At 42.3% G+C, this 27,720-nt stretch overlaps 1 protein-coding gene and 1 long non-coding RNA gene across 7 annotated transcripts in view; one reads left to right on the top strand and one right to left on the bottom strand.

The window, feature by feature from the left end:
• Exoc6 (exocyst complex component 6) overlaps positions 1-13,241 on the bottom strand; it is a 127,557-nt gene extending 114,316 nt beyond the window's left edge. Inside the window, exon 1 of one of the 6 annotated variants that reach the window (XM_070021213.1) lies at positions 13,084-13,241. In XM_070021213.1, coding sequence (XP_069877314.1) covers positions 13,084-13,205 — 122 coding nt within the window. In that variant the 5' untranslated portion in view covers positions 13,206-13,241. Of the gene's footprint in view, positions 1-649; positions 788-13,083 lie in introns of those variants that run through there. The other 5 variants (XM_070021212.1, XM_070021209.1, XM_070021208.1 and 2 more) reach the window with 5 other exon arrangements.
• LOC138826136 (uncharacterized) lies at positions 376-27,013 on the top strand. The gene is made up of 5 exons (XR_011371569.1): positions 376-456; positions 1,315-1,458; positions 16,074-16,252; positions 18,043-18,220; positions 26,960-27,013. It is a non-coding gene; the product is annotated as an uncharacterized lncRNA (long non-coding RNA).
• Positions 27,014-27,720: the final 707 nt, after the last annotated feature.

Raw genomic sequence — 27,720 nt, 5'->3', positions numbered from 1 at the left:
AAACGGAGAAATTAAATGCAAAACATGCTATTCCTCAATAAGAAAAGGCTGCTCTTAAGCTTGTCCAGGGCGCGCAGGCTCCCCCAGGGCGTTCCGTGGTCCCCGGCTCTTTCTCCGCAGCCCACGCTGGGGACCAGGACGCTGGCATCTCCCGCTCAATTTCAATTCTCCCACGCCCCGCCAGGACCGCCAGCGGGGCGCGACCTGCCACCTTCCCCTGCAGGACGGCCGGGCCACCTACACCCGCCGCGGGCACGACAGGCGCAGGCCTCGGCGTGGAGTCCGGACCTGGCGCGTGGCTCGGCCGCCGGCGGGCGGCGCCACCGCTCCGGGTGCGAGCCTCCGCGGCAACCACACCCACCGGCTGCGCGGTGACAGCTCCCGGGGCTGAGGCGGCCTGGCCCGCCACGCCAAGCCACGCCACGCCGCCCCCGCCCCCACACCGCGGGCTGACAGGTGCGGCCACCTCCCGGCTCCGCCCAACCGCCCGCCCCGGCCCCAGCCGGAGTCCAGCCGTCCACGGGTGCCCCCGCTGCCCCCGCGCGCACCACCTGTCGGGCTGGAGCTTGCGCGCGGCCGCCGCCCGCCCCGCTCCTGACAACTTGGCTGGCGGGGGGCGACCCGAAGCCCCGGAATATGAGGGGCTTACCGGAGAGTGGGCCCCACGCAGGCGGTGTCCGTGCTCTCGATCTCCTGCAAGATCCGCTCATGCTCCGGGACTGTCCCCAGACCCTCACCGCTCTCCGCCATCTTGGCTGGAAGCTGAGGAGCTGGGGAGGCGCGGCCCCGTGCGCGAACGGCGGGGGCGAGCGGCAGGTGGCGCGCGGCAGGGCGGGGCGGGGCTGAAGGGGCGGGGCCGCGGGGAACGTGGGAGCCAGCGGCAGGTGGCGCAAACGTGGAGGGGCGGGGCAGGGGCCTTGAAGGCGGGGCCTCTGTGGGTGGGTGGGGCCTTGGCAGGATAGGTGGTGGCGTGGGCGCGCGACTCACAGGGATTCCAGTGCCCGTTGGAGCTGGTAGTGGTGCCCAAAAGGGTTGGGGAGGACGTGGCAACCCCTGCCACCAGCCCTAGCTTGTCTACTGCCTGCATCTTTAGCTGTAAGATACATGGCGGTGTTTGTTCTGTGTGCCAGACCCCCCCTTACACGCTGGGAGTACCATAGTAAGGAAGATGGTGACCCACAGTCACCCTTGAGCTGCAATAAAAGCTTGGGAACGTTTGACCCGAGGGCCCGATGTACTCTAGGAATGGGGAGTCAGGAAAACCAAAAATGTGCTCTCCTGAAAAGTAAGCCATGGTCCTAAAATTTCTTTTAGGGACGAACCAAAGTTCGAGGTGACAATCATAATGCCTGATCCTAATGAACTCGTGTCCGCTTGCCCCAGACAAGTTCACAGACGTTAGCCAACTCGTAAATTAATTATAAGCGTCAGAAAAACCAGAACAAGAACTTAAAACGGGTGAGTGCAACGATACAAAGGAGGCCTGGGACCATATCTAACTTGGTGTCAAAGTCCTTGAACCCACCCTAGGGTCCCAAGGTAGGAGTAACTAGGATGGGAAGAAGTCAGCGTTCTGGAAAAGGGGTGGGCAGCCGAGGTGTAAAGAGAGCCTGTTGGCTAGAGCAAAGGTGCCAGTGGAGCAAAGGAGTCCTGCTTAACCAGTTTATGGAACACAACATGAGCCAGTTTGTCATGATCAAAGCAGGGATAGAGAAAGATTAATCAGAAGCCTAAATGCAAATCCAGCCTGAGGGACAATTGTTTTCTGGTCTCCAGAAGTCCTGGACTTTGAGCTTCCCCTGAGTCAGCCAGACCCTTCTCTACCAGGTGTGTGATTGACTCTCTTCCTCTAGCCTCTAGGAGAAGGCTCCTTCCTCAACAGCAAAAATCGAGGTGGAATTGCCTTTAAAAGTATAAAATATGAACTCAAGTGTTCTATTGCTAGATTAAGTTCACTGCACAGCTATGTAACACTGGACAAGACAACAATCCCTTTATATCTAACTTGTAAATGACTATAGTAGAGTCACCTAATATTGCTGTTCTCATCATGTATAATAGTGACCATTATGTATTTTCTATTCTTTCTTTTGTCAGTCGTGGGGCTTGAACTCTGGGCCTGAGTGCTGTCCCTCAGCTCTTCAGCTCAAGGCAACCTCTCTACCATTTAAGCATAACACCACTTCCAGTTTTTCTGGTGGTTAATTGGAGATAAGAGTCTCTTGGAGTTTCATGACTGGGCTGGCTTTGACCCGCATTTCTCAGATCTCAGCCTCCTGAGTAGCTAGGATTACAGGCACAAGCCATCCACACCCAGAGTATTTTTTTTTTCTTGCTATAACAAATTTGGTGGCTTAAAACAACTCAAGAGTATTACCTTGTAATTCTGTAGACTATAAGTGTGTCTTACAGGGTTACAAATAAGGGCTTAGCACAACTGTATTCCTTTCAGAAGATTTTAAAGAAGAATTTGTTTCTTTGCTTTTCAAGCTTCTAGATTACTTTGCTTGTGCCCCATCCCTACTCCCCTCATTCATGTTCAAAGCTAGCAACATTACATCTCTTTGACTACTGTTCTGTAGGCACATTTCCCTCTGACTCTGACCAAGTCTATAACTTTGCCTTTTCTTTTTTTTTTTTTTTTTTTTTTTTTTGTTGGTATGGGGCTTGAGCTCTGGGCCTGGGTGCTGTCCCTGTGCTTTTCAGTTCAGGGCAAACACTCTACCACTTGAGCCACAGCACCACTTCTGGTTTTCTGGTGGTGTACTGGAGATAAGAGTCTCATAGACTTTTCCTGCCCGGGCCGGCTTTGAACCGTGATCCTTAGATCTTAGCCTCCTGAGTAGCTAGGCTTACAGGCGTGAGCCACCAACACCCCTGCAGTAGCTTTGCCTTTGAGGACCTGAATGATTAAATTAGACTGAACCTGGTAATCCAGAATGATTTTTAATTGAAAGATCCTTTACTTTAATCATATATCTTCAATATCCTTTTTGTCTCATATTCTTTTTTTTCTTTTTTGCCATTCCTGGGGTTTGAACTTAGGACCTAGGCACTGTCCGTGAGCTGCTTTTGCTCATAGCTAACACTCTACCACTTGAGCCACAGTGGCACTTTTGGCTTTTTCTGTTTATGTGGTTCTGAGGAATCAAACCCAGAGCTTCATGCATGCTAGGCAAGCACTCTCCCACTAAGCCACATTCCCAGCCCTTGTCTCATATTCTTGTTTTTTTGCTGGGACTAGAACTTGAACTCAGGCCTGGGTGCTGTTCCTTAGTTTTTTTCACTCAAGGTTGGTGCTTTACCACTTGAGCCACAGCTCCACTTATAGCTTTTTAGTGGTTAATTAGATGGAACAGTCCCAAGGACTTTGCTGCCTAGGCTGGAAACATGTGACATGTGTACAGTGCACCTTGATTAGTCTCATCTCCTACATCACTCTCTGTTCTTCCCCTTTTTCCTTTTCAAAAAGGAAATTTCTTAAAAGGCATTTTGACACATTCACCTCCCTTCACCCTCCTCCCCTACAGGACCTGCTTTACAGTCCTGTCATCTGTTGTTGTTGTTTTTAAATAATCAGTCTCTATATGTAGAGGTTTGGCTGTTCATACAAAATGTTTTTAATTAATTTTTAAAACGAAACTTTTCACTGGCTGATTGCCTCTCATGAGAGGGAGGTGGGGTGGGAAGTTAGTTCCTTTTGAAAACTGAGTCAGAAACTGAATCATGAAGAATAAGGATAACTTTTATCTCCTCCTACAAAGAGAATAAAAATCTGGTCCTCCCTAAAGGAAATAGCAGACTATTTTAGCTCAAAGGATAAGCACACCCAGAATCCACTGCACTGAAGAGTAAATTAAGGCAAGGTAAGGTAAGGGGAGCAGGGCCTGTGGCATAGGCTAGCTTCCTAGTTGCTAGCATTTCCTGCAGGGGTATTCCTTTCCTGAGTATTATAACTTTTCCCTTTTCCCTTCTCTTCAGTCCTGACATTATCCATCCAAACCCACTTCCACCTGCCCTGCCCTGGGAAGCCGGGCCTGCTTACCCACACTTCTCATCAGGCCTATGCCAATACCTGCCTACAGGAATCCTCAGTACCAGTATAGCAGTATTCTAGTCTCCTTCTGAAATGGACTGTGCTGTTTCTTTTCTGTGACTTCTGATGGTTTGTTACTACCTGATGGTTTTTGCTACGAACTTAACAGTTTGGCAGAGTGCTGGTGGTTCACACCTGTAATCCTAGCTACTCAGAACGGCTGAGTTTTGAAGCCACACAAGTAGAAAGTTCATGAGACTCCTATCTCCAATGAAATACCAAAAAAGCTGGAAATAGTGCTGGGATTCAAGTAATAGAGCTCCACCCTTAATGAAAAAGCTAAGGTCCTAAGTTCAAGTCCCAGTACTGGTACAAAAAAACAAAAAAGAAAAAAAATTCCCTAAATGATTAAGTGTGGTTCGTTGTGAATTGGACCCAGTGCTGGAGCCTGCTAGATAAGCACTATACCATTAAGCCACACCCTCTGTTGATTTTAATTATGGTTATAGATATAACAAATATATAAATGAAGAGAAAACAGCCTATCCAAAGGATTAATAATCCATCTTGTCTGAGGAAGCTGGAGATTGTCAAACACGTAAACAGATTTCACATGCATGTTATTCTGGGACAATAGATATTAACTTCTTAAGGTTCCCCCCCAAATCTCTTTCCAGAACTTCCAGGAGGGAAAAATAAATCAGGAAGGTTGTCAGAGCAGGGTTTACATTGTGTCCAATATGAAACAACAAAGAATTTGACTTAGTCTACTAACAACTTAGACTTTGTTCAGGGAACTATCAACCTTTCTCAGGAAATCTCAAAAGGAGGCTGTAGATGATAGCTAGCCTGGTCAGACATTTAACTTCTTGGGGTCAAATTCCAACTCTTGTTTACTAGATGTTTGGCCTAGGGGAGTTACTTCTGTACGCCCAGTTTATTCAAATGTGAACAGGAGATGACACAGGAGTCTTTAGCTTACCAAATAGTGTAGGGACTAAAAGAGACTTTATAGATACAGATTTCGGGGTAAGGGAGGGTGTGTCAGTACTGGGGCTTGAACGCAGGGCCTGGGCACTATCCTTTAGCTTTCTCACTCAAAGCTGGCACTTACCATTTGAACCACAACTCCATTTCTGGCCTTTTGCTGGTTAATTAGAGATAAGATTTTCCTGCCTTTACTGGTTTTGAATTGTTATCCTCAGATTGTAGCCTCCTAAGTAACTAGGATTATAGGTATGAGTCCCTGGTGCCCAACAGATAATAAAGGTATAATATTGAACCTAGAGCTCAATAAATACTAGTGTTGAAAACTAGGCCTACCAGACATTTGTCAGAAAGCCATATAAGGAAATAACTTAGCTGCTTTTCTGACAAATATATATATATATATATATATATATATATATATATATATATAATTATATATGCATATGTTGTTTTTTCTAACCATCAACAAAATTACACATTAGGGCTCTGTGCACCTGAACCTCATTATTTATAATAAATGTGTGTAAATAACCAGAAATGTTCTTTTGTTAAGATTTATGTTGTAAAAGCATTGTCTGTGAGATAGTAGGGTACTTCTCTATGCCTGGGAACCTGCAGCAGACATTTGATCATAAAAATTATCTGGTCTCAAGCTTGCAGACTAGCACTCTACCTCTTGAGCCATGCCTACTGCCCTGCTTTTTGATGGTTATTTCAGAGAACGAGTCTAGGGAACTTTTCTGCCCTTGGCTGGCCTCAAACTACAGTCTACTAGATGTCAGTTCCTTGAGTAAAAAGATTACATGAATAAGCCACTTGGCTTGATTTTAGAACTCCCTTGAAATATAATTGTAGAATTGCAGCGAAATGTTAAGTACTTTTGCTGAATAAACTAACACTTCCTGTGGTTTGTAGCTACTCTCATTTCAGATACTCAGTCACAATGGAGCTCTTCTAGCTTCCGTTTTTTGGTACAGTGACCCCAAGTGGCCATTCTTTGCATGTCCATAAGAATATACAAAAATGTAGCTCAGCCTGGGAAGATTCAGGCTGCAAAATCATGTCCAGGAATCTGCTGTTCCATAAAAATCTGGAACTCACAATGGAGAACAATAGAAGGAAATTTGAAACTGTAGCCAAATAAAAAGGTACTTTTAGGAAATATGAACCAGTCCTCAAGGAGTTCAAAAGTAATTAGACCTCTATTTATTCATTCAACAACTGTTTTTATTGAATGCTGTGTGCCAAACTGAGCTAAGCTGTCAGGCAGGGCTGGTTCTTAAGGATGTGACCTTCACTGTTAGCCTTCATTTAATACTCTTCCATCACCATCTCCTAATTCTTTCTCTCTTTCTTTTTTAGCTCATTACTGATTGTCTTATAAAGATTTCTTGTTTTTTTTTTTGTTTTTTTTGCAGTCCTGGGGCTTGAACTCAGGGCTTGGGCACTGTCCCTGAGCTCTTTTGCTCAAGGCTGGCCCTCTACCACTTGAGACACAGTGCCACTTCTAGCCTTTTCTGTGTATGTGGTACTAAGGAATCAAACCCAGAGCTTCATGCATGCTAGGCAAGCACCCCACCGCTAAGCCATATTCCCAGCCCCGCTAATAAACCTTTGAAAAACTATTATTCTGCAAGGCAAGAACTGTTCCATTGCATCACGTAAAAGATTAGTAATCAGTTTGTCTTCCCCTTTACAGCATCAGTAAAGGTTGTTTGAATTCTGAATAAATGAATATTATTTAATTGACCATTATTTGTAATTCTTAAAGAACTTGTGAACAAGGAAATCAGTATTTTTATTTTGCACTGGGCCCCACAAATAGTATCTCTAATCCTAACCCTAGAACAATATCCTGAAAGCACATTTGCAAGACTCAGTGGACAATTCAGATTGTTCTGAAGCTAATATTCAGGTTGTACATATATTTATGAGGCCTCTACTGTCTCTGTTTAGCTCATTATCTTTTGAATCAGACTCAGGACTAAACTGTGTTTTTTTGGTGTCAGTACTAAGGGCTCAAGATCTCAGCTTTTCTTTCTCAGTGCTGGTGCTTTAACAGTTGAGCCACATCTTTAGTCTGGCATTTGGCTGGTTAATTAGAGATAAACTTTTTGAGTTTTTCTGTCTGGATTTCCTTCCAAATAAGTTACTACAGGTCCCGGCCTCCTGAACCACCAGCTGCCTAGCTAAAAACAAAATAGAAAACCCTACAAAATCCTCAAATAAAAATCCCACAACTAGCCAGGTGCCGTTGGCTCATGCCTGTAATCCTAGCTACTCAGAAGACTGAGATATAGGGGCTGGGAAGTTGGCTCAGTGGTAGAGCGCTTGCCTTGCATACCTGAGGCCCTGGGTTCGATTCCTCAGCACCAGATAAGCAAAAAGAAAAAAGCCGGAAGTGGCGCTGTGGCTCAAGTGGTAGAGTGCTAGCCTTGAGCTGAAGAGCTAAGGGACAGCGCCCAGGCCCAGAGTTCAGGCCCCACAACCGGACCCCCAAAAAAAGAAGAATGAGATATAAGTATCACAGTTCAAATCCAGCTCAGCAGGAAAATCTGTGAGACTATTATCTGTTACCTTTACTAAGTTACCAAAAAAAGCCAGAAGTAGAACTGTGGCTCAAATGGTAGAGCACAGGCCTTGAGCAAAAGAAGCTCAGGTACAGCATTCAGGTCCTGAATTCAAGCCTCCAGGACTGGCACAAAATATATATATATATATATATATATATATATATATATATATATATATATATATATATATATATACTAAATGACCCAGTATAGGTGATTCATGCCTATAATCCTAGCAACACAGGAAACTGAGATCTGAGGATCACAATACAAAGCCAGCCTGGACAGGAAAGTCCATGAGACTCTTATCTCCAATAACTTGCCAAAAAAGCCAGAAGTAGAATTGTGGCTGAAATGGTAGAGCACAGGCCTTGAGCTAAAGAAGCCCAGGGACAATTCCCAGGCCTAGAGTCAAGTCCCAGTAAGGACTGAAAAAAACACTAAATGAAAAAAAAAAAATCCCATGAATTAATATTTCCCCCTACTCCAATGTGTTTGTTTACTTCTAGAATAGTTTACATTAAAATAAAGTATGTGTATGTTCACTAAATTAGAGTAGAATATGTATTTCAGCTGTAGAGAAAAATAGTAAAAGCTACTTATTGAGCGTTTACTATGTGCCAAGCACTTCATATCACTATTGCTACAAATATACTTGACTATACTCCCCACTTCATAGTTTCAGAAACCAAAGCCAAAATCATAAAACTAATGAGTGTCTGATCCAGATTAAACCTAGATCCTTGATTTTAATTAATATACTTAATAAAAAAAGGTATGGTAAAAATCTTACATCTCTGAAGGACTAAACAGCAAAAGCATCCTAGAATACCTATGGCTCAGTTCAGCTAGTTAACTTTTATGTATGTCATCTTGAAATTTCATAATAGATTATATAGAGTTTATGCATTAAAATTGTTTTGTCTTCTCTAAAACATTCCTAAAAACACGAAAGTCAAAGAAATACAATATCCTGTTTGCGCTTACACTGGTTTAAAAAAAAAACTTCGTGGTCAGCTTTTGGAAAAGAGCCCAAAGAGCCTGTGAATACAAGTGTGAAACAATTATGTTATCATAAAACAATTACAAAAAATTTTCTTCTGGTACGTCATGTTGTACAATTCCCTTTTCCTCCTATTTTTTTCCCATCCCTCTACAAGCCCTTTTTTGGCTACATCCTCCACTACCTCCCACTAACTTTGCAATAACCTACAATGTGTCCTTGATTTTCTTATCAGTTCACTTCAGTTACAGCAACAAAACATGCCTTGATTTCTGAATCAAATCAGTTCAGACCCACTTCCAGCACAGACCTGTGCTGACAGTACACCTGCAGGACCCCAGGGGGCGTAAGGAGCCCTAGGCCACATCCTGCGAGTCTCAGTCAGTGTCCTTGGGGACCAGGTCTAGTGAATAAAGCCTGGTAGCAGGAGTTTCTACTGTGAATATGGTAAATGTTTCCAACACTGCTATTGCGTTATCCTAAGCCCATAGCTGCCATCACTGCTTTATTAGCCTCAACCTCAGGCAACCCTTATCAATGCCCCTGATATGCTAGTTGAGGAAGTTGGAAAAATGGTACTTAGTTTCCTAGCACGGCTCCAGACAGCTATTAAGTCTCCCAAGGACAGTCACATCCACTAAAGGGAGGAACTGGCAAGGAACACTGTACATCTAAACCAAATAGAGAGAGGAAGAATCAAGAAATCTAAATAGAATGAAAAACGTTGAAGTCCAGTGCTGGTGGCTCCTGCCTGTAATCCCACCTACTCAGGAGCTTCGTGGTTTGAAGCCAGTGTGGAAGAAAACTTCTTGAGAGTCTTAACTCCAATAAACTACTCAGAAAAAGTGGTGTTGTGGCTCAAGTGGTAAAGTGCTAGCCCTGCAAACAAGAAGCTCAGGGACAGCATCCAAGCCCTGAGTTCAAGCCCCAGGACCAGAAAAAAAAAAAAAAAAAAAGTTGGATGGAAACTGGCACATAGTTACAGTGTGATAAAAACAAGCAATGTAAGGGAAACACAGCAAAACCAGTTCTAGACCTATGTGGGGGTAAGTTTTTGCCAGCTAGGAGATTTGGAAGGACTAAAGCTAATCCTTGTTAAGACAACACACCAGAGTGGCAGAAGACCTTTCTTTACATTTCTCCCTGTTCTCTATCTGTATTACTAGTACCAAATCCCACCCTGGAATGGATTCCCCTATTCAATTTGTGGGACTTTCTGAGGTAGCTTTAAGCGACAACACAAATAACCCATGGGAAAAGCAATATCTCAGCTCTCCCTTGAAAATCTCCTTTAAACTTCATGCTTATGCCATAGGCAAGGGATGTGCATTTCATATACAGATTGAAAACACAGAGCCTCCGAATCATTTAATTCCCTTCCACTCTTGCAAAAACCAGGCACAAAGTGCTGACTCAAAGGCCGCCTTGGGGAGGAGCCAGGCTGGACAGGAGGTGGGAGGCACACAGCTGGAATAGGTACAAGACTGCAGGCCCTGGAAATCCCCGCCCCAACATCCTGCTCACGTCTTTAGACAGAGAATACTGATTCTCCCCTATGATTAAGAAGGGGATGGGCAAGCATGCTAGAAAAGTGTGCATGCTTTGTGAAAGAATATCCTTCAGTGACAATGGTTGAAATCATCTCAGTGCTGGTAAAAGAAGAAAACTCCCACCTGGCCCTGACCTGAACATTGACCGGACACGGGACAGACACCTCAGATTCCTACCTAAAAAACAGGACGGGCAGCAAGAGGCATGGATAGAATTTAGGATGTTATGGTAGACATGTTCGCTTGAGGAAATGCCTTTCTTCTGTGATGGGAACACATGAATAGAGCTGGAAGCTAGTCTGCCTGCTTCAATTCCCAGGTGGGAGAATTTCCAGGGAAAGTTTCCTGGGACATTCCCACCCACCCCACTGTCCCCTGGGGTCCTCTCCTTTCCCTCACTATGCATTCCTGAGCATTCCCACAGAGCCTCTGGAGTTCTGCCAGGCAATCTGCCTCCAGCCAAACCCCTTCTCTGTCATCTTTATCCTGAAGGCTTTACAATTTTTAAATACTCCCACCTCCTTCTCTTCATTTTTTTCCTTTGTTTGGTTTGTGGGGTTTTGTTTTGGTTTTTGTTTGTTTGGGGGCTTTTTTTGGTCTTTTGAGACTGATTAGTCAGTCTCTAATTCATAATCTTCTACCCCAGCCTCCTGAGTGCTGGCAGTTACTACTACACCAAGCATCACCTCCTCCTGCTCTTAGCTGAAATGATGTTATTCCTTCTGATTATCTCCCTTCTTTCTTGTCTTCCAAGGTCCCCCACTAACTCATTAGTTCAACAAATACTTATCTAGGTACTGTATGGTAGGCACTGTGGACATCTGCAAAGGGTAGAAAGAAGTAGGCCTTGCCCTGGGTTATAACCCAGAAGAGAAAAAGAAAGAGACAGAAACAGGTAAGAGACAGACAGAGGCATAGAGACAGAGACATATGCATATGCACACCAGGATAAATGCCCTGGCGGTGCCAATGGCTCCTACCTATGATCCTAACTACAAGAGGCTGAGATTCAGAGGATCACAATGCCAGGCCAGTCCAGCCAGAAAAGTTCATGAATCTCTACCTTCAAAAAACAAACCATGCCGGGCGCTGGTAGCTCACGCCTGTAATCCTAGCTACTGAGGAGGCTGAGATCTGAGGATCGCGGTTCAAAGCCAGCCCGGGCAGGAGAGACCGTGAGACTCCTATCTCCAATAAACCACCAGAAAACTGGAAGTGGCGCTGTAGCTCAAGTGGTAGAGCGCTCGCCTTGAGCTGAAGAGCTGAGGAACAGCGCCCAGGCCCAGAGCTCAAGCCCCACGACCGACAAAAAAAAAAAAAAAAAAACCAAGCCAGGTGCTGGTGGCTCACGCCTGTAATCCTAGCTACTCAGGAGGCTGAGATCTGAGGATCACAGTTCATAGCCAGCCTGAGCAGGAAAGTCCATGAGACTCTTATCTCAAATAAACAAGCAGAAAACTGGAAGTGGTGCTGTGGCTTAAATGGTAGAGTGCTTTCCTTGAGCTGAAGAGCTGAGGGACAGCACCCAGGCCCAGAGTTCAAGCCCTAAGACCAAAAAACAAACAAACAAAAAACGTTTATAGACCTAGACCAGGGTCCTGATAACAGGAGAAAAGGGGCAGGATAGGGGTGGAGGTGGACAGAATCAAAGGGCTTTGAAGCAGCAATGGCAGCTGAGGCTACAGTAACTAAAACACATCTAGAATCCTTTGGCTTTTTCTTATTTCCCTTTAGACTGCTCATCTAGCTACCAGGCAAATGTACAAGTTATAGAAAGCACTGGCCAACACAATACAAAGTCCAGTCCAGGTAGGAAAAAAATAAAAACAAAACAAAAAAATTGGGTTTCCAAAAAAATAAATTGGGTTTCCTATGTCTATAAAGCTGAGGTTTCTTCTGTCTAGGAAAAAGGGAAAAATCACCTACCCTTAATGACGTATGATGCTCAAACAAGTAGGTGTGGAACAGTTATGATGAAGTTGAAACTATTTTGCAATTACAAATAAATATTGATTATCTAAGAATCAGATGGTAGTTTTCTGTGGCCTCAACATTATCCTAAGTCCTTTGAAGAGATTCAAACTATACTAAGTACAAAATAAAAAGTTCAAATATAAGGGCAAAAATCAATTGAGGTTTAAACTGTAAGTGAATCTCAAACTACATGGTCCTCAGACTTTTCTGAGAATGAAGAGACCTAAAAACAAATCCTTAATCCACAAATATTAGTCAATAAATATTGACTGTCACTATCACAGGCAGTGATTGACACCATCGTTTGCATACTGATAAGTGCCACATATAGGCAGATAATGAGGGGGAACTATATTTTTAAACCTACCTGTATAACTCAAAGTCACATAGTCTTTCATTTTAATCCTCATCTTGAACTGAATAAATCAGTATCTATGTTACTAAAGCTATTTTTAAATCTCATATGGAAATAAAAAATACATATCAAACACATCACTATCATCTGCCCTACAGAACTGCAACAATGCAATACAAACATCCTACAGTTTCTCCTACCACTCAAATCTACCCAAACATAAATGGACCATTGATATACTTAATTTTTCTGGGTGTTCTTCACTAAGAGATATTTTAGAGAGAGCAATAAAAACCTCCTATAGATAAATGGAATATGCATTTAGAGATAATGTGGGATTGTTTTTGATCACTTGAAAGTGATATATTTTTAACCTTAACAGTAATAGATCAGGAAACAAGCATAATGCAAAAAAGAAAGTTGATTGCCTATTTATTGGAATTTCTCTAAGGATAATAAAACTTTGAAACTAAGTATGCACAGAACTTTGAATGCTTCCCAAAAATATTTTTTAAAATTCTGTTAAAAAGAGAAGTACAAAAGTGACATAGAAAGCTTCCCTTAAGGCCACTAAAGAAAGAAGAAAATAGAAAGATGCCTACCTTAAAGTAGCTTCAATAGGTAGCTCAAAAGATTGAATCTCAGTCAGGGCATTGTCATAGGTTTGGTCTTTGTCTTCTTCCAACATTGCTCCACATGCCCCTGATTTTCCAGCTGTAGACATTAGAATTATATTCAGGATGATTACAATTTATGAAATAACTGTGGCTTTCCCTACAATTATTAGATGTCTATGTTCACCCAAGGAAGCAACAAAGCCTAGCTGACTGTCTGACTTCATGCTATCAGAGTCTTTGCTTCCAAGAATGTTGCACAGCTGTTGCTGTCTTGCTCTACTTACAACATTTTACTTATTATTAACCTTGACACAGTTCAGAAAGTTCCTGCCTAAGGCCTGCTATATTTATTCACTTGTTTCTGAAAAGAAGTAACTATGAACAGATATTATAAAAAGCCTATACATTTGATAGGGCATCTATTTTTTAAAATTTTATTGTCAAGATGATGTACAGAGGGGTTACAGCTACATAAGTAAGGTAGTGATTACATTTCTTGTCTAACTTGTTACCCCTTCCCTCATTTTTCTTTTTTTTTCTTTTTTCTTTTTATTGTGAAAATACTGTACAGAGAGGTTATAATTACATGGGCAAGGTAATGAGTACATTTCTTATCAAGCATTGTTGCCTCCTCCTTTGTTTCCCATTTTTCTTAGGGCACCTATTTAACAATTTTTTATTTTTTTATTTTATTTTATTTTTTCTGTCGGTCGTGGGGCTTGAACTCTGGGCCTGGGCACTGTCCCTCAGCTTTTCAGCTCAAGGCAAGCACTCTACTGCTTGAGCCACAGCACCACTTCCAGTTTTCTGGTGATTTATTGGAGATAAGAGTCTCAAGGACTTTCCTGCCTGGGCTGGCTATGAACCATGATCCTCAGATCTCAGCCTCCTTAGTAGCTAGGATTACAGGTGTGAGCCACCTGCATCCAGCTTTAATAATCATTTTATACCAAGTATATTCACTAAATTAATTACATTGATGTGTGTTCCTACTTATCCTGCAACTCTTATTCCTTTGACCACAAATCTGGGCAGGCAACTTGCCTAGGAAAAATGCAGGTTTCTATGGAATGTAATTTTGAGAACTGGGGTCTAGTTTCTTGGTTCCTATCTCCTCTGTTCTAGGAACATAAGTTCTTTCTCTTCATGTTCAAATACAAATGAACCTAACAGCATTTAGATTTTAATCCTTGTGGGCTGCTTCTGCCTCAATGTGAATTAGTTTGCCAGGTCCTTTCTGCAGAATAGCTTTTGGTGGGGAGATAGAAAAAGCATGTTAGAATTTTAAGGGGACTGGTAGTCACCAAGAGAGTAAGTATAGGAGTCTCAAAATATCAACAGACAATGTGCCCAACAGCCAGCCCCAAGCAAGCCTAAAGGGCTAAAATGGTATGTGCATTAGATATTCTTCCTCAACTGTGAGTTTAACCTCATACTTTCTAGGTTAGTGCAAGAAAGAGAGTACTTAAAGATATAGGTACTGGCATTTTCCATATGCAGCTATTACTTTAAGCATTTCTCAGATATTTTAATAATTAAAATATTGAAATACTTTATCCTAAAACTATAATAGTCAAAGCATCAGTTTGTCTCTTCAAATATACCCAAGAGTTTTTTAGAACCTCACTGGGAGTAGTGTTTGTCCCTGCACTGTGACTTTGTGCTTAGTCATGTGACTTCCATTGGCAATGTAAGCTGCAGCAATGGTGTGTGATTCCCAGTGTAGGCCTTGTAAGGCCTCATGCATTTCTGTTTGCTAACTTGCACCTTTGCCACCATGTGAGGAGGTATTCTCTGAGAGAGACATGATATAGTCATCCCAACCAATCCACAGATCTGTAGACAAAAGCATAAATTTTCATCCAGCAATAGCAGCCTGAAAACAAGCTGTTCATCCAGACCTAGAATAAATCAGCCAAGCCCCCAACCAAACAACAAACACAAGAGCAATAACAAGCACTGTTGGTTAATTCACTGAAAGATGGATTAGTCAGTAATAGCAACTGAACTTAGCATTTTACTTCAACCTACCATTACCCCCAACTCTAGCTCTAATTTCCCTCCATAGCAGGGTAGAATAAATGCAGCAGGAATATTCCCAACACCATTTGACCTGTAACACAAAATAACAATACCCTCCTGTAAGACTTAACAAAATACACTTTCCTATGTTGAAATCATTTTTATGCAAGTTTAACTTGTGCCAAATTATATTTACAAACAATATCTGAATCATGCTTAAATTCTACATAACAGTATACACCTTCTATGTAGTGTTTGCTGAAAAAATGCCCACTGAAAATGTTAGCACACTAACTAAAAGCTACGGGACAAAGTCCAGGCCCTGAGTTCAAGTCCCAATCTCAGTACTAGTACACACACACATACACACACACACACTCTCTCTCTCACACACACACACAGAAACTCATTTTCTGGGCACTTGTAGCACATTCCTGTAATCTTAGCTTCTTAGGAGGCTGAGATCTGAGGGATCTTGATTCAAAACCAGCCCAGTCTTGAAAGTTGATGAAATTTTTAACTCCAATTAACGACCAAAACATGAGAAGTAAAGCTGTGGCTCAAGTGGTAGAGTGTCCACTTTGAGCAAAAAAAAATATCTCAGGGACAGAGTTCAAGCCCCATGATCAGCGCATGCTTGTGTGTGTCTGCGTGTACACACACACACACACACACACACACACACTCCTTGACTAGAAACATGAATGAAAACTACGACTTAAGAGGTTATTTTGGCCGGTGAATGCCAATCCAAATAATGCAACATTTCAAATTGAATTCAACAGAACCCGAGACTACATAATTCTATGAGGAGACATCCCCTGTGTGGTACATGAGCATGGGAGTACACTGCAGAGGGAAAATTCATAGGTAATGAAGGCATAGTCACAAACATGATCATCCATCTTGCCCTGACAGTGCCTGGCTTAAAAATTGACTCTTCTCCCCCGCAGATCAAATTTTTACCCTGAAAAAAAAAAGTTCAAACCTACAGGAGAAGAGTTGCCAGAAGCACACAGTGAGCAGCTACCACATCCTTCACCAGATGGCTACATTTTGTCACATTTGCTTTTACTGTGTTTCTCAAAGCCACTTGAGGAGTCTAAGTGTATGCTATCTCATACACAGAAAGGTAAGGCTGTATTCATTTAAGCAGCACTTTTGCACTAGTTCATGAAGTAGTTTTGTTAGCAAACCGCTGTAGCGTTGATGACTGCCACTGAAATGACCCCTGCGACCAGAGCACAGAGCCACCATCCTTCCCGGGAGGCTGAAGGTCTTCTGATCCCGGACTTGGCGGTCCCTGATCCTCCCCCTGACCCCCCCCCAACTCCCTCTTCTACCACCCCCCTCTCCTGTTCCTCCCGCTCCTGCCTCTCACTTTCCTCCACTCTCTTTAAGACTCAGGCAACAACTTCCTGTTTCCCGCTGGCCCACCCAGCATCTTCCTTCCATTCAGAACTTTCCTTGAGAGCATTTCCGGCCGGAAGTCCACCCAAGAGGCCCTCCTCCCAAAAATTAAGAGTCAGAAAAACAAAGTCCCCTGGTCCTTTGTCCCCTCCTCTCTCCCTCTTCCCCCCCCCCCCCCCCCCCCCCGCCCAAGTGCTGACGGCAGATCTGCCAAATAAGGAGAAGAAAAGGAGGAAATGGAAAAGTTTTAAGCAGCCATATTCCAAGATACCCATAAAAAAGAATGGTGTGCGGACTGGAATGTTCCCAGTCTTTGACCCTTCACCTCTCCTCCCAGCTGCCCACTGTATAACTACTTCCTAGGATCAAGCGGAAGTGGCCCAGGGGTCTTTCTTGAATACACCAGCAGCCCTTGAATAATATTGTTCTGACCCTGGTTTTGGTGGTCTCCTTCTGGGCCTTTTTCTTCTTCCTTCTCTATAGCTTAGCCTCTGTCTTATTAGCCTGCTAGGAACTTCTTTTAGTCGCTCTAGAACTAGCCCCAGTACCTACACACACACACAAAAGAAAAAAAATAGATCATTTTAGAATATGTTGTTCTATATCCAGAAAATCTAAGACAATGAGTGAATCCCACAAGATATCCAGATAAAATTCAAATACATATGAAATTAATATACAACAGCATTAAAATAAAGGCTCTCACAGCTGTTCAGTTGAACTATACCTCCACTCCTGCATTTTGCTGGTTAATTAAAGAGACAGAGTCTCAAAGATTCTTCTACCCAATCTAACCTTGAACCAAGATCTTCAGGCTCCCAAGTAGCTCAGATTACAGGTGTGAGCACTAGTGCCTAGCTAACATGTGAATTTCTACTATCCACAAAAGGTTTGCATATGCTAGGCAAGTACTCTACCACTTGGCTATATCCCCAGCCTATAATTAAATTATAAATATATATAATTTATACATATACATATATATTATATAGGTATACACACATATGTACAGACTTAGACCTATATATAGTGGTATATATAAAACTAGCTGAGTGTTAGTGGCTCACACCTGTAATCCTAGCTACTCAGGAGGCTGAGATCTGAGGATCCCAGTTCAAAGCCAGCCAGGGCAGGAAAGGTTATGATATTCTCACTTCCAATCAACTACCAAAAAAGTGAGGAGTAGAGCTGTGGCTCAAGAGGTAGAGCACAGTAGTTAAGCACAAAAGCTCAGAGACAGCGCCCAAAGCCCTGAGTTAAAGCCCTAGGTCTAGTACAAAACAAAGCAAAAACAACAACAAAAAAAACACCTAACTCAAAGAAAATAGCTTACCCTAGGCCACCTGGCCAGTAAGTGACAAAGGGTTTGAGAACTTATATCACTACTTAAAGTCACCACCAAGAAGCCTGAGGAATGTTGGTCATCCAATGTGCTAAAGAAAAAAAAGTCTACCTCAGCCCTAAGTGTGAAGTTCCAATCTTGAACTAAAACCTTCTTCATTCTTTCCATAGTCAATACCTACTCTGGAAAAGTTCTACAGAAATATTCTACATGAATATACTTCCTTCTCCCAAAGAGCCAACAGCCTTCTAGGAGAATCAGCTCATAACTGAAGTGTAGAGAAAGAGACATTCATAGGCTGTTGCCATGGGGGTATGAACGATGGTGCCCAGCTGGCCTTGAAGAAAGGTAGGAAGCTTCCTTAAGATTATGATATCAGGGGGGCTGGGAAGGTGGCTCAGTGGTAGAGCACTTGCCTTGCATGCAAGAGGCCCTGGGTTCCATTCCTCAGCACCACATAAGCAAAAAGAAAAAAGCCGGAGGTGGCACTGTGGCTCAAGTGGTAGAGCGCTAGCCTTGAGCTGCAGAGCTGAGGGACAGTGCCCAGGCCCAGAGTTCAGGCCCCACGACCGGACCAAAAAAAAAAGATTATGATATCAGAGCAAGAAGAACACATTTGCCAAGGGAGGGAGGGATAGAGGCTACAGAGAGAAAACTATGAATGAAGACTGAGCACAGCTTGATGACTGTAAGCGTAATAGAAGTGAATTGTATGACCCAGCCAACGGAAGTCTAGTGTAGTCTTGGCTGCATTAATAACAGTGTGGAGGCCAGGGAATGAGAGAAATAAGTCCATGTGTGTTGCTCTGATCAACTAAGCATAGAAGTTTTTTTTTCTTAATCCATGCTTTAACTGAAGCATGATTAACGTGTGATACATCAAATGAGACTCTTAATCCTTTATTCTAGTAATATTCTTCCACATAATGTTTCTGAATCCAATATATACTATGGAGAGCTGGCATGGTCACAGAAGTGTGTCTGGGATGGTAACCAGGGTGAACAGATGTAAGCAGAGGTTTGGTCCTTGTTGCTTTACTGCTCCTGTGGCTAGCAGGATGGCAAGGCCAAGATAGGTCCTTGATAAATATTTGTTCAATAAATAATATTACCGGGAGCTAGTGGCTCATGCCTGTAATCCTAGCCACTCAGGAGGCTGAGATCTGAGAATCACGGTTCAATGCCAGCCCAGGCAGGAAAGTCCGTGAGACTCTTATCTCCAATAAACCACTAGAAAACCAGAAGTGGCGCTATGGCTCAAGCAGTAGAGCACTCTCCTTGAGCTGAAGAGCACAAGGACAGCACCCAAGCCCAGAGTTCAAGCCCCACGACCAACAAAAAAAAAAAAAAGAAAAGAAAAAGAAAGAAAAAAAAATGTTTTGTTGCCAGTCCTGGGGCTTGAACTCAGGGCCTGGGCATTGTCTCTGAGCTTCTTTTACTCAAGGCTAGTACTCTACCACTTGAGCCACAGTGCCTCTTCTGGCCTTTTCTGGATATGTGGTACTGAGGAATCGAACCAAGGGCTTCCTGCATAGTGGGCAAGCACTCTACCACAAGCCACATTCCCAGCCCTCAATAAACAATCTTGACACAAAAGCACAGTGCTTTGTAAATAATGGATAGCCAATGAATACTAAAGTATGAAATTGCTGTTTGTCTTGCAAAAGCTATCTAAAATAAAATAGTTCTAAGTTGTTTTAGCCACTTAAAAAAGTAACACAAGGGGCTGGGAAGGTGGCTCAGTGGTAGAGTGCTTGCCTTGCATACATGAGGCCCTGGGTTGGCTTCCTCAGTACCACATAAGCAGATAAAGCTAGAAGTGGCGCTGTGAGCACTAGCCTTGAGCTGAAGAGCTGAGGGACAGTGCCCAGGCCCAGAGTTCAGGCCCATGACTGACCAAAAAAAAAAAAAGAAAGTAACACAACTATTTTAGAATTTTAGTAGTGCTAGTATTGCAAGATTAGAAAAATCTTTCAAGGTATTCAGTTAAAACCATATGATTGGGCTGGGAAGGTGGCTCAGTGGTAGAGCGCTTGCCTTGCATGCACGAGGCCCTGGGTTGATTCCTCAGTACCACATAAGCAGAAAAAAAAAAAAAAAGTGGCGCTGTAGCTCAAGTGGTAGATTGCTAGCCTTGAGCTGAAGAGCTGAGGGACAGCGCCCAGGCCCAGAGTTCAGCCCCCACGACTGGACCTCCCCCCCCCAAAAAAACCATATGATTATTATTTTCAGGAGACTCAAAGCAGCATGACGTTATTTGGAAGTTAGTTTTCAAAGGAAAAGTCTACTGTGCCCAAACTTGTGCTTCCATGGACCCATTCTGTTTTTTCCTAAATATTCATGTCTTCCAATGGATCTGTGTTTCCTCAATACCATATGCCTATTATTAAAATATATATATATATAGCAAGTTTGAGGCGCCAAGTTAAAAAACATTTAAAAATTAAATTTCTCTGAGATACATGATACTTCTTTTTTCTTTCTTTCTTTCTTTCTTTTTTTTTCTTTATCAGTGTGGGGCTTGAACTCTGGGCCTGGGCGCTGTCCCTCAGCTCTTCAGCTCAAGACCAGTGCTCTACCACTTGAGCCACAGCACCACTTCCGGCTTTTTCTGCTTATGTGGTGCTGAGGAATCGAACCCAGGGCCTCATGCATGCAAGGCAAGCGCTCTACCACTGAGCCACCTTCCCAGCCCCTGTATGATGCTTCTTAAATAGCACAATTTTTATGTGTCAATGAAAATACACTTCCAAGTAAGTGAATTTTATTCTAAATACCTGACATAATTTGCCATTTTTTTGTTTATAAATTTATAGAACATATTGAATTCCTATTAACCTGTGCGTGTGTGTGTGTGTGCGCGCGCACGCGCAAGCATGCACACACGTTTCTCCCAGTCCAGGGCTTAAATTTGCGGCCTACGGCACTATCCCTGAGTTTTTTTACTCAAGGCTAACAACACTCTACCACTTGAGCCACAGCTCCACTTTGAGCTTTTTTTTTTTTTTTTTTTTTTTTTTGGTAGATAATTGGAAATGAGAATCTCACAGAGATTCTGGCCCAGGCTGCCTTCAAACCACAGTCCTCAGTGGGGTGTTGATGGCTTGTGGCTGTAATCCTCCTAGCTACTCAGGAGGCTGAGACCTAAGGATCACAGGTCAAAGCCAGGAAGGCCTGTAAGACTCTCATCTCCAATTAATCAAAAGAAAACCAGAAGTAGAGCTGTGGCTCAAAGTGGTAGAGCCTGAGCTCAGGGACAGCACGGAGGCCCTGAATTCAAGCTCCATAACAGACCAATTCCCACCCCCACCCCCACCCCCGCCCCAATCTTCAGATTTCCACCTTCTGAGTAGCTAGGATTACAGGTGTAGGCCACCAGCAACTGGCTTTGTAACTATTTCAATGCCATTACTGGTGTAGGATTTCTATATCTCTAACCTGTACGTATGCTGCTTCCTTCATCTAGAAGCCTTCTCCAAATAAGTTTTTCTTATCTGCAACATGGTTATAAAAAGATGACATAACTTAAGCATTTGTTCAGGAAGACATCTAGCAGGTGCATCCATAAGTGTCAGCTGTTATTATTACCTAACTTCCAAGACTGTTCAATTGTCACTTGTTTTCTAGAGTGATTTGTTGCTATCTCTTATAATTCAAGGATTGAACTCAGGAACTTATACTTCCTAGGCAGGCACTCTACTGCTATGCCACACCTTCAGCCCCATTTCCACTGGTTCTTTTGAGATCATGTCTCATGTCTCAGTTGGGCACATGGTTGGACTGCAATCTAGTTATTTGAGGTTTCCCCTTGCTGCTTGGATGATGGGCACATGCTATCTCATCCACCTTCCTTCCACTGGGATGTGTCTACATAGCTTGGGGCAACAGAAGTGTATTACTAAACCCAACAGTGGACTGAGAAGGGATTTTATATTTTTCTGCCCAGGCTGGCCTCAAACCTCAATTCTTCTGTTCTCAGCCTCCTAATTAGCTAGTTCATAACTTTTTGTGACCTTGCTTTTATCAAAACTTGTATTCCCTAATAATATAGTTTCATTACATATTTACTTTGCTGATGCACAAGAAGCACAAAAACAAGGAATGTGCCTTCTTCAGATTCAAAGTACATACAGCTTGTTAGGTGTGTGGTGGGTAAGCAGAGAATGATTGCTGAATGAAGAGCAGACTTGAATGGGAATGATGAAATAATACTAACTCAGCATTAATGTGAGTACATTTACTGCTCACTTAAGTTGATGGAGGTTTTTTGTAATTTGACAGAAAATTCTGTGGTAATTGTCTTAGTTAACAAAGATTATTTTTTCTCTTCATGTGTATTTGAGGCTTAAGAGAAATCAAAACCTCTTCTACAAAGTCTGCTAATCTGAATAAAAATAATTATTATACAAGCTGGACACCAGTGGGTGGTTCATGTCTATAATCCTAGCTACTCAGAAGGCTGAGATCTAAGGACTGCAATTCAAAGTCATCCTGGGCAGAAAAGTCCATGAGACTCTTATTTCTAATAAACTACACAGAAAAAGCCAGAAATGGTGTTGTGGTTCAAGACTTAGAGCACTAGTCTTGAGCACAAAGAGGTTCAGGGACAGTGCCCTCACCCTGAGTTCAAGCCCCAGGACTTGCACACATAAAAATATAATAATAATAATAATAATAATAATAATAATAATAATAATAATAATGTAGCTTCACCAGTAAATTTTGTTAGTGTTTTCTTTGGGAATTTTGGTGGGGTAGGTGTGGATGTATGCTGGTCCAGAGGTTTAAACTCAGGGCCTATGTGCTGTTCCTGAGCTTTTTGTGCTCAAAGCTAGTGCACTTAAGCCACAGCTCTACTTTTCAGTTTTTTGGTGGTTACTTGGAAATAATAGTCTCATGGACTTTCTTGCCCAAGCTCTCTTCCGATCTGCAGATCTCAGCCTCCTGAGTTGCTAGGGTTTATAGGCATGAGCCACCTGCATCCAGCTTCTTTGGAAAATTTTAAGATGACTGTTGCTCTTTTCCCTCATGCACATTTTGAACTCTCCTGATAAATGAGCAGCCATCTTCATAGAGCTAGATTATAGCGCACCCTGGTGGTCAATTTTCAGCACACACTTGAAACTGGCTCTTGCCATTCTAGATTTTCATGTAATTTTTTTGGAAGGGTGGGGGATAGGATTTGTAAAATATCATTGGAAATCACTCAAGACCATTCTAGTACTTTTAGCTATTATTCTATTCCTCATTTATCCTCCATTTGTTTAGGTTAAGTTTCCAACAGAACTGAAATTTTCATGGAATGGATAGAGCTCTATTATTGCCTAGAGTCCCCCTCTGGGACCTCTGCAGGCAAAATTCAGAACTCAGCTTCTCCGGGCTGAATGGGAGAAAAAAACCATTTGCCTACTCTGGATGTACATAGGTGGGGGAATGTGGTTGTGAGGACTTGGCACAAATTCTTCTAAACATTTATACTCCTTTGAAACCAGACAATTTCCCCCAAAATACAGCTTCTGGCATCAAGTAGGAAATTGTACTAAACAAACGGAAATGTTTTGCTTTAAATACTGAAGCCATTGTTTACATTAAGAAATACTTTGCATTCAAAGCCTAATATTGAAAAGAAACCTGAACCATCCATCATGGAGGATTTTATAGATAAGAAACAAACCCTGGCCTGAACAATTGTATTAAACATGAACAAGTTTTCTGGGGAGCTTTTGCTGAGTCATTTTTCAGGAAGTGAGTTGTCCAGGGAGATTTCTTCTGGAGGAACAATCGACAATATTTTCATATTAATAACCTCCAGTTGCTTTATTGTTCTCAAAACTTTTGTTAATAAGTATTTTCCTGTTCAGTGAGAAAAAAAAAAGCATTAATCAAAAGACAAAGTCTAATCTGATTTACTTTTATGTGTTTGGGATTCTTTTCTTCTGTGTGATATTAAATATATTCAAGTAAGAGCTCATTGCAAAACATCCTCATTCGCTGAGTATAATATCAGGAAATCTTTTTTTCTGACTTTTTTTTTTTTGATGGCTAGACTTTACACATGCCGAAAAAATACTCTGCCACAGAACTATATCCCAAGTCCTGAACTTTATTTTTTTTTTAAAAAAGGATATCAGATATGTTCCTTAGAGTAATTAAAAATAATCTTTTTCTTTTTCTTTTTTTAACATTTCCTTCAAAGCAAAGGTTTGGAGACATTTCCACTCAATTCTCTTTGAAATTTCTCTTGGATAAAGCTCAGCCTCCAGGAGGTCCACCGAAAGATCCATCTGTGTACTCTGGAGGCCCACAGAGATGCAGAGCCCGGGGAGGGGGGTGGCGGGGGACAGACAGCCCAATATGTTCCTGGAAGCTCCTGTCACTCACTTTAGACCCCACCCCGCTCTACCACTTGAGCCACAGTACCACTTCTCTGAGCCTCTCTCTTTGCTTATGAATGAGGGTTTGTGACAAGAGGCTGAAGTCACCTCCCATGAGACTGGGGAAGGTAAACTGTGAAATCAGATCAGTGTGTGATTCTGATTTCTGCTAGTATAATTATGTTTGTTGTCTGACAACACATGTAATATTTCCACAACCTTCCACATAGAGGATTTGGTGAGAATGTATCATTACACACTCATAGTACAGATTTCTTACTAGGTAAAGAGCCCAAAATCAAAGCAGGCTACTTAACTGAGCATAGTGGCACAGCCTGGAATGCCGGAATGTAGGACACTGGGGCAGGAAGAGCCTGAGCTCCAAGCTAGACTGGGATACATAAAAGAAAAGGAAAAAAAGCAAGAAAGAAGGGAGGAAGTGCAGTAAGGAAGGAGGGAGGGAAGGACTCAACAAACTAATGAAAAGAACACTGCCACAAAAAGTAGGGCAACATAAAAGAGTTAGTCAGAATCATGCCATTAGTGAGGGACAGTAGTGTACCATGAGAAGGGGAGGAGAAAAAGAGAAAGAGAGCGAGGGAGGGAGAGAGAGACAGAGAGAAACACACAGAGACAGAGAGAGAGAGAGAGAGAGAGAGAGAGAGAGAGAGAGATTTACTGAGGTTTGAACTCAGGACTTCAACTATCAAGACCTCCAACCCTTTTTGCTTTTCAGTTATTTTTCAAAGAGACTCTCCTTTTGAGGAGAGAGGGACCTGGTCTGGCCTACTATTTATAGTAGGAATAACAGTCACACACCATTACATCTAGCCCTTTGGTTGAGATTAGGTCTTGATAACTTTTTGCCCTGGCTAACCTCAAATAACAATCTTCCTGATCTCTATCTCCTGAGTAGTTGGGGTTACAAGCATGAGCTACTGTGCTTGGCATTGATAACTTTTTTAAAATTTTTATTTTGATGAGTGTTATTGTTCCTCTGTTTCTTTTCATATGGATACTAGTAGATAATGTCTTTCATGTTCAGTGATTAGAGTTCTGGAAGGCTCAGTGACCCATAAAAATGTTTAAAGACTTCAATGTCCATAGGCTTATTATAAAGTTATTTCCTGTTAACTGCTCTACATGGTTTGTTAATTTACTCATCCATTTTTTTTTTAGGATACATCTAAGTATGTAAAACATACCTAGTTCTGGAGAAGCCCACTGGAAAATGTTCTCCTTTCTTCCCACTTGAATGAGGGGTGGGGATAGAAATGAGGAATCTCCACCAGGATGTCCCACACACATGCTGGGAGAATCCACTCAGGACTTCAGAGTAATGCAGATCTTCTTGACAAGGAAGCATTACCTCCCAGCCTCATTTGGAGGCCTTAATGACTAGAAGTTTCCATTCTTGCCTACAACCCAGGGGTAACCACCCATTTTCTCTGCCCAGGCTCTTAAGAGTTTATTCAGGAAGCAAAGGCAAAGACCAACATTAGAAAAAAGAGCTCCAAATGCTAAGAAAGAAAGAAGATCTGATCAAGTGCTCCTTTAATCTTTCCTGCTCTGATTTGTCCTTTCCCAAAGGAAAAATGACTAAAGGACCATGCCATGGAGAAGGAAAGCGGCCATCTTCTTGTAGTTTTTCTTCCTGTCTCCCTGATCGCTCCTTCTCAGCTTCCTTCCCATGCTCCTTTTCATCAATGTGTTCTTTAGATTGCCCAGGATTCTGTCTGAATCCTATTCTCCCTTCCCCTTATTCTAGACTCTCATGTGTGAGCAAGTTTCCAATCTAGATTTACTGTATTGGCAACTAGAGCTCCACACTTCATTCCCAAAAAATTATATTCCAAATGATCCCACTAAAGAGTTCCAGAAGTGAACTCATTGCCTTCCTCTCTTCCCTCTTGAAGCCATTCTCCATGCACTGAGCAGCCAGCCACTAATAATGAGAAGAATCCTAATGTGGATGTTCCCAGCTAGCACTTGGTTTCCAAATCAATCTCTGTGAGTCATTGGCTCTGATCTGTACACCTTTAGATATCTGTAGATGATCCTTTTATCTGGAGTGCATTCTTCCTGTCTGTCAGCCTGGTGAGTACATTTCTATGCATTCAAGACTCAACACAGATAGTCTCCCTTCTTCAAAGCCATAGATAAGATAGGACAAAATTTGGTTCCGATTTATATGCTTTATTTGCAATACAAAACTAAGAATTCAGCCACTTCTAGCTGTTCAATCCCCTTTGTCATTTCCAAGCAGTTAGTCTGCAACTTCATAAATAAAAGTCTTCTTCAGCAAATGTTTGTTGGAGTGATCAATTAAGAGAGTAAAATGGAACTTGTGTGTTTTTGACTGGTGAGTTATTTCTTCCTCTATCCAAACTTGTTTTCGAATTTCCCATTACCTAGTATCACTTTCCTGGATTAGTCCCTACTCCAAAATTTTTGATGTAGTAAACAGTCTATTTTATACAACTTCTGGGAGCAAATTTGGTTTATGTACCCTGACATAATCTGGGCCTTTCACAAGGACAACTATTGTAGAGTTAACAACTGTGAGGATGACTAATGTGAATTCTTTCATTTAAGTACACTGAGATAACAAGCAACGTTTCCATTTATATCAGGTTTTACAGGGTTCTGGTTCAATAGGTGATCTGTATGCTTCCTTTCTACTTCTAAACACATGTGTTCCTTTGTCTGTCAGGAAGCAATCATCATGTAGCCATGGAAATCAATGAGTGCAAAGGAAATGTTGCAGGGGAATAATGAAGCCAACTAGCTCAACTCCACAAAAGTTGGTCACATCCTAAAACAATTAAAATACAACCGTCAGAGAGCTCTTAGAGGAAGTGCTGATCAGTGCTTGGTATGTTGACAATAACCTATACAGTATGTAAAAGCATTTCAAAACTTCTAATACCCTACATTCTAAAGCAATAACATTATCAAGATGAATGAACTGAGTGACTACTATAAACTTGGCCCTTTTGCATGCATTCCCTACTTCTATCAACATAACAGCCCTATAGAATATCTATTTTGTGTATTATTGGATGTAGAGTCTGGAACACAGAGAAGTGGTACAGGCCAGAGTTGATGCTAGTTAGGATTAATCAGTCCATAGGGTAATACTTAGGCACTGAGATTGAATGAGATCATCAAAGTGGTAAGTGTAGCTAGAAAAGATGAGATCTCTAAGAACTGAGCCTAGTGCACTCTACCATACAGTGACCAAAGAAGGGAAAAGAACCATGGCAAAGCCAGTAGCTAAGTGATAGAGCATATGCTTAGCATGTGAGGCCCTGCACTCAATCCCCAACATGGAAGGAAGGGAGAAAGGGAAGAAGGGGAGGAAGAAAGGGAGGAAAGAAGGAAGGAACGAACGAACGAATGAACGAAGGGAGGGAGGGAGAGAGGGATTGAAAAAAAGCTAAGCATGGTGGTATCTGGGGGCCAAGATACTTG

Source organism: Dipodomys merriami, unplaced genomic scaffold (genome assembly GCF_024711535.1).
Source record: "Dipodomys merriami isolate MVZ:Mamm:240054 unplaced genomic scaffold, mDipMer1.0.p SCAF_14, whole genome shotgun sequence".
NCBI classification, from domain to species: Eukaryota; Metazoa; Chordata; class Mammalia; order Rodentia; family Heteromyidae; genus Dipodomys; species Dipodomys merriami.
The sequence above is the reverse complement of the archived record's forward strand: the minus strand, read 5'-3'. Positions and strand labels throughout refer to the sequence as shown.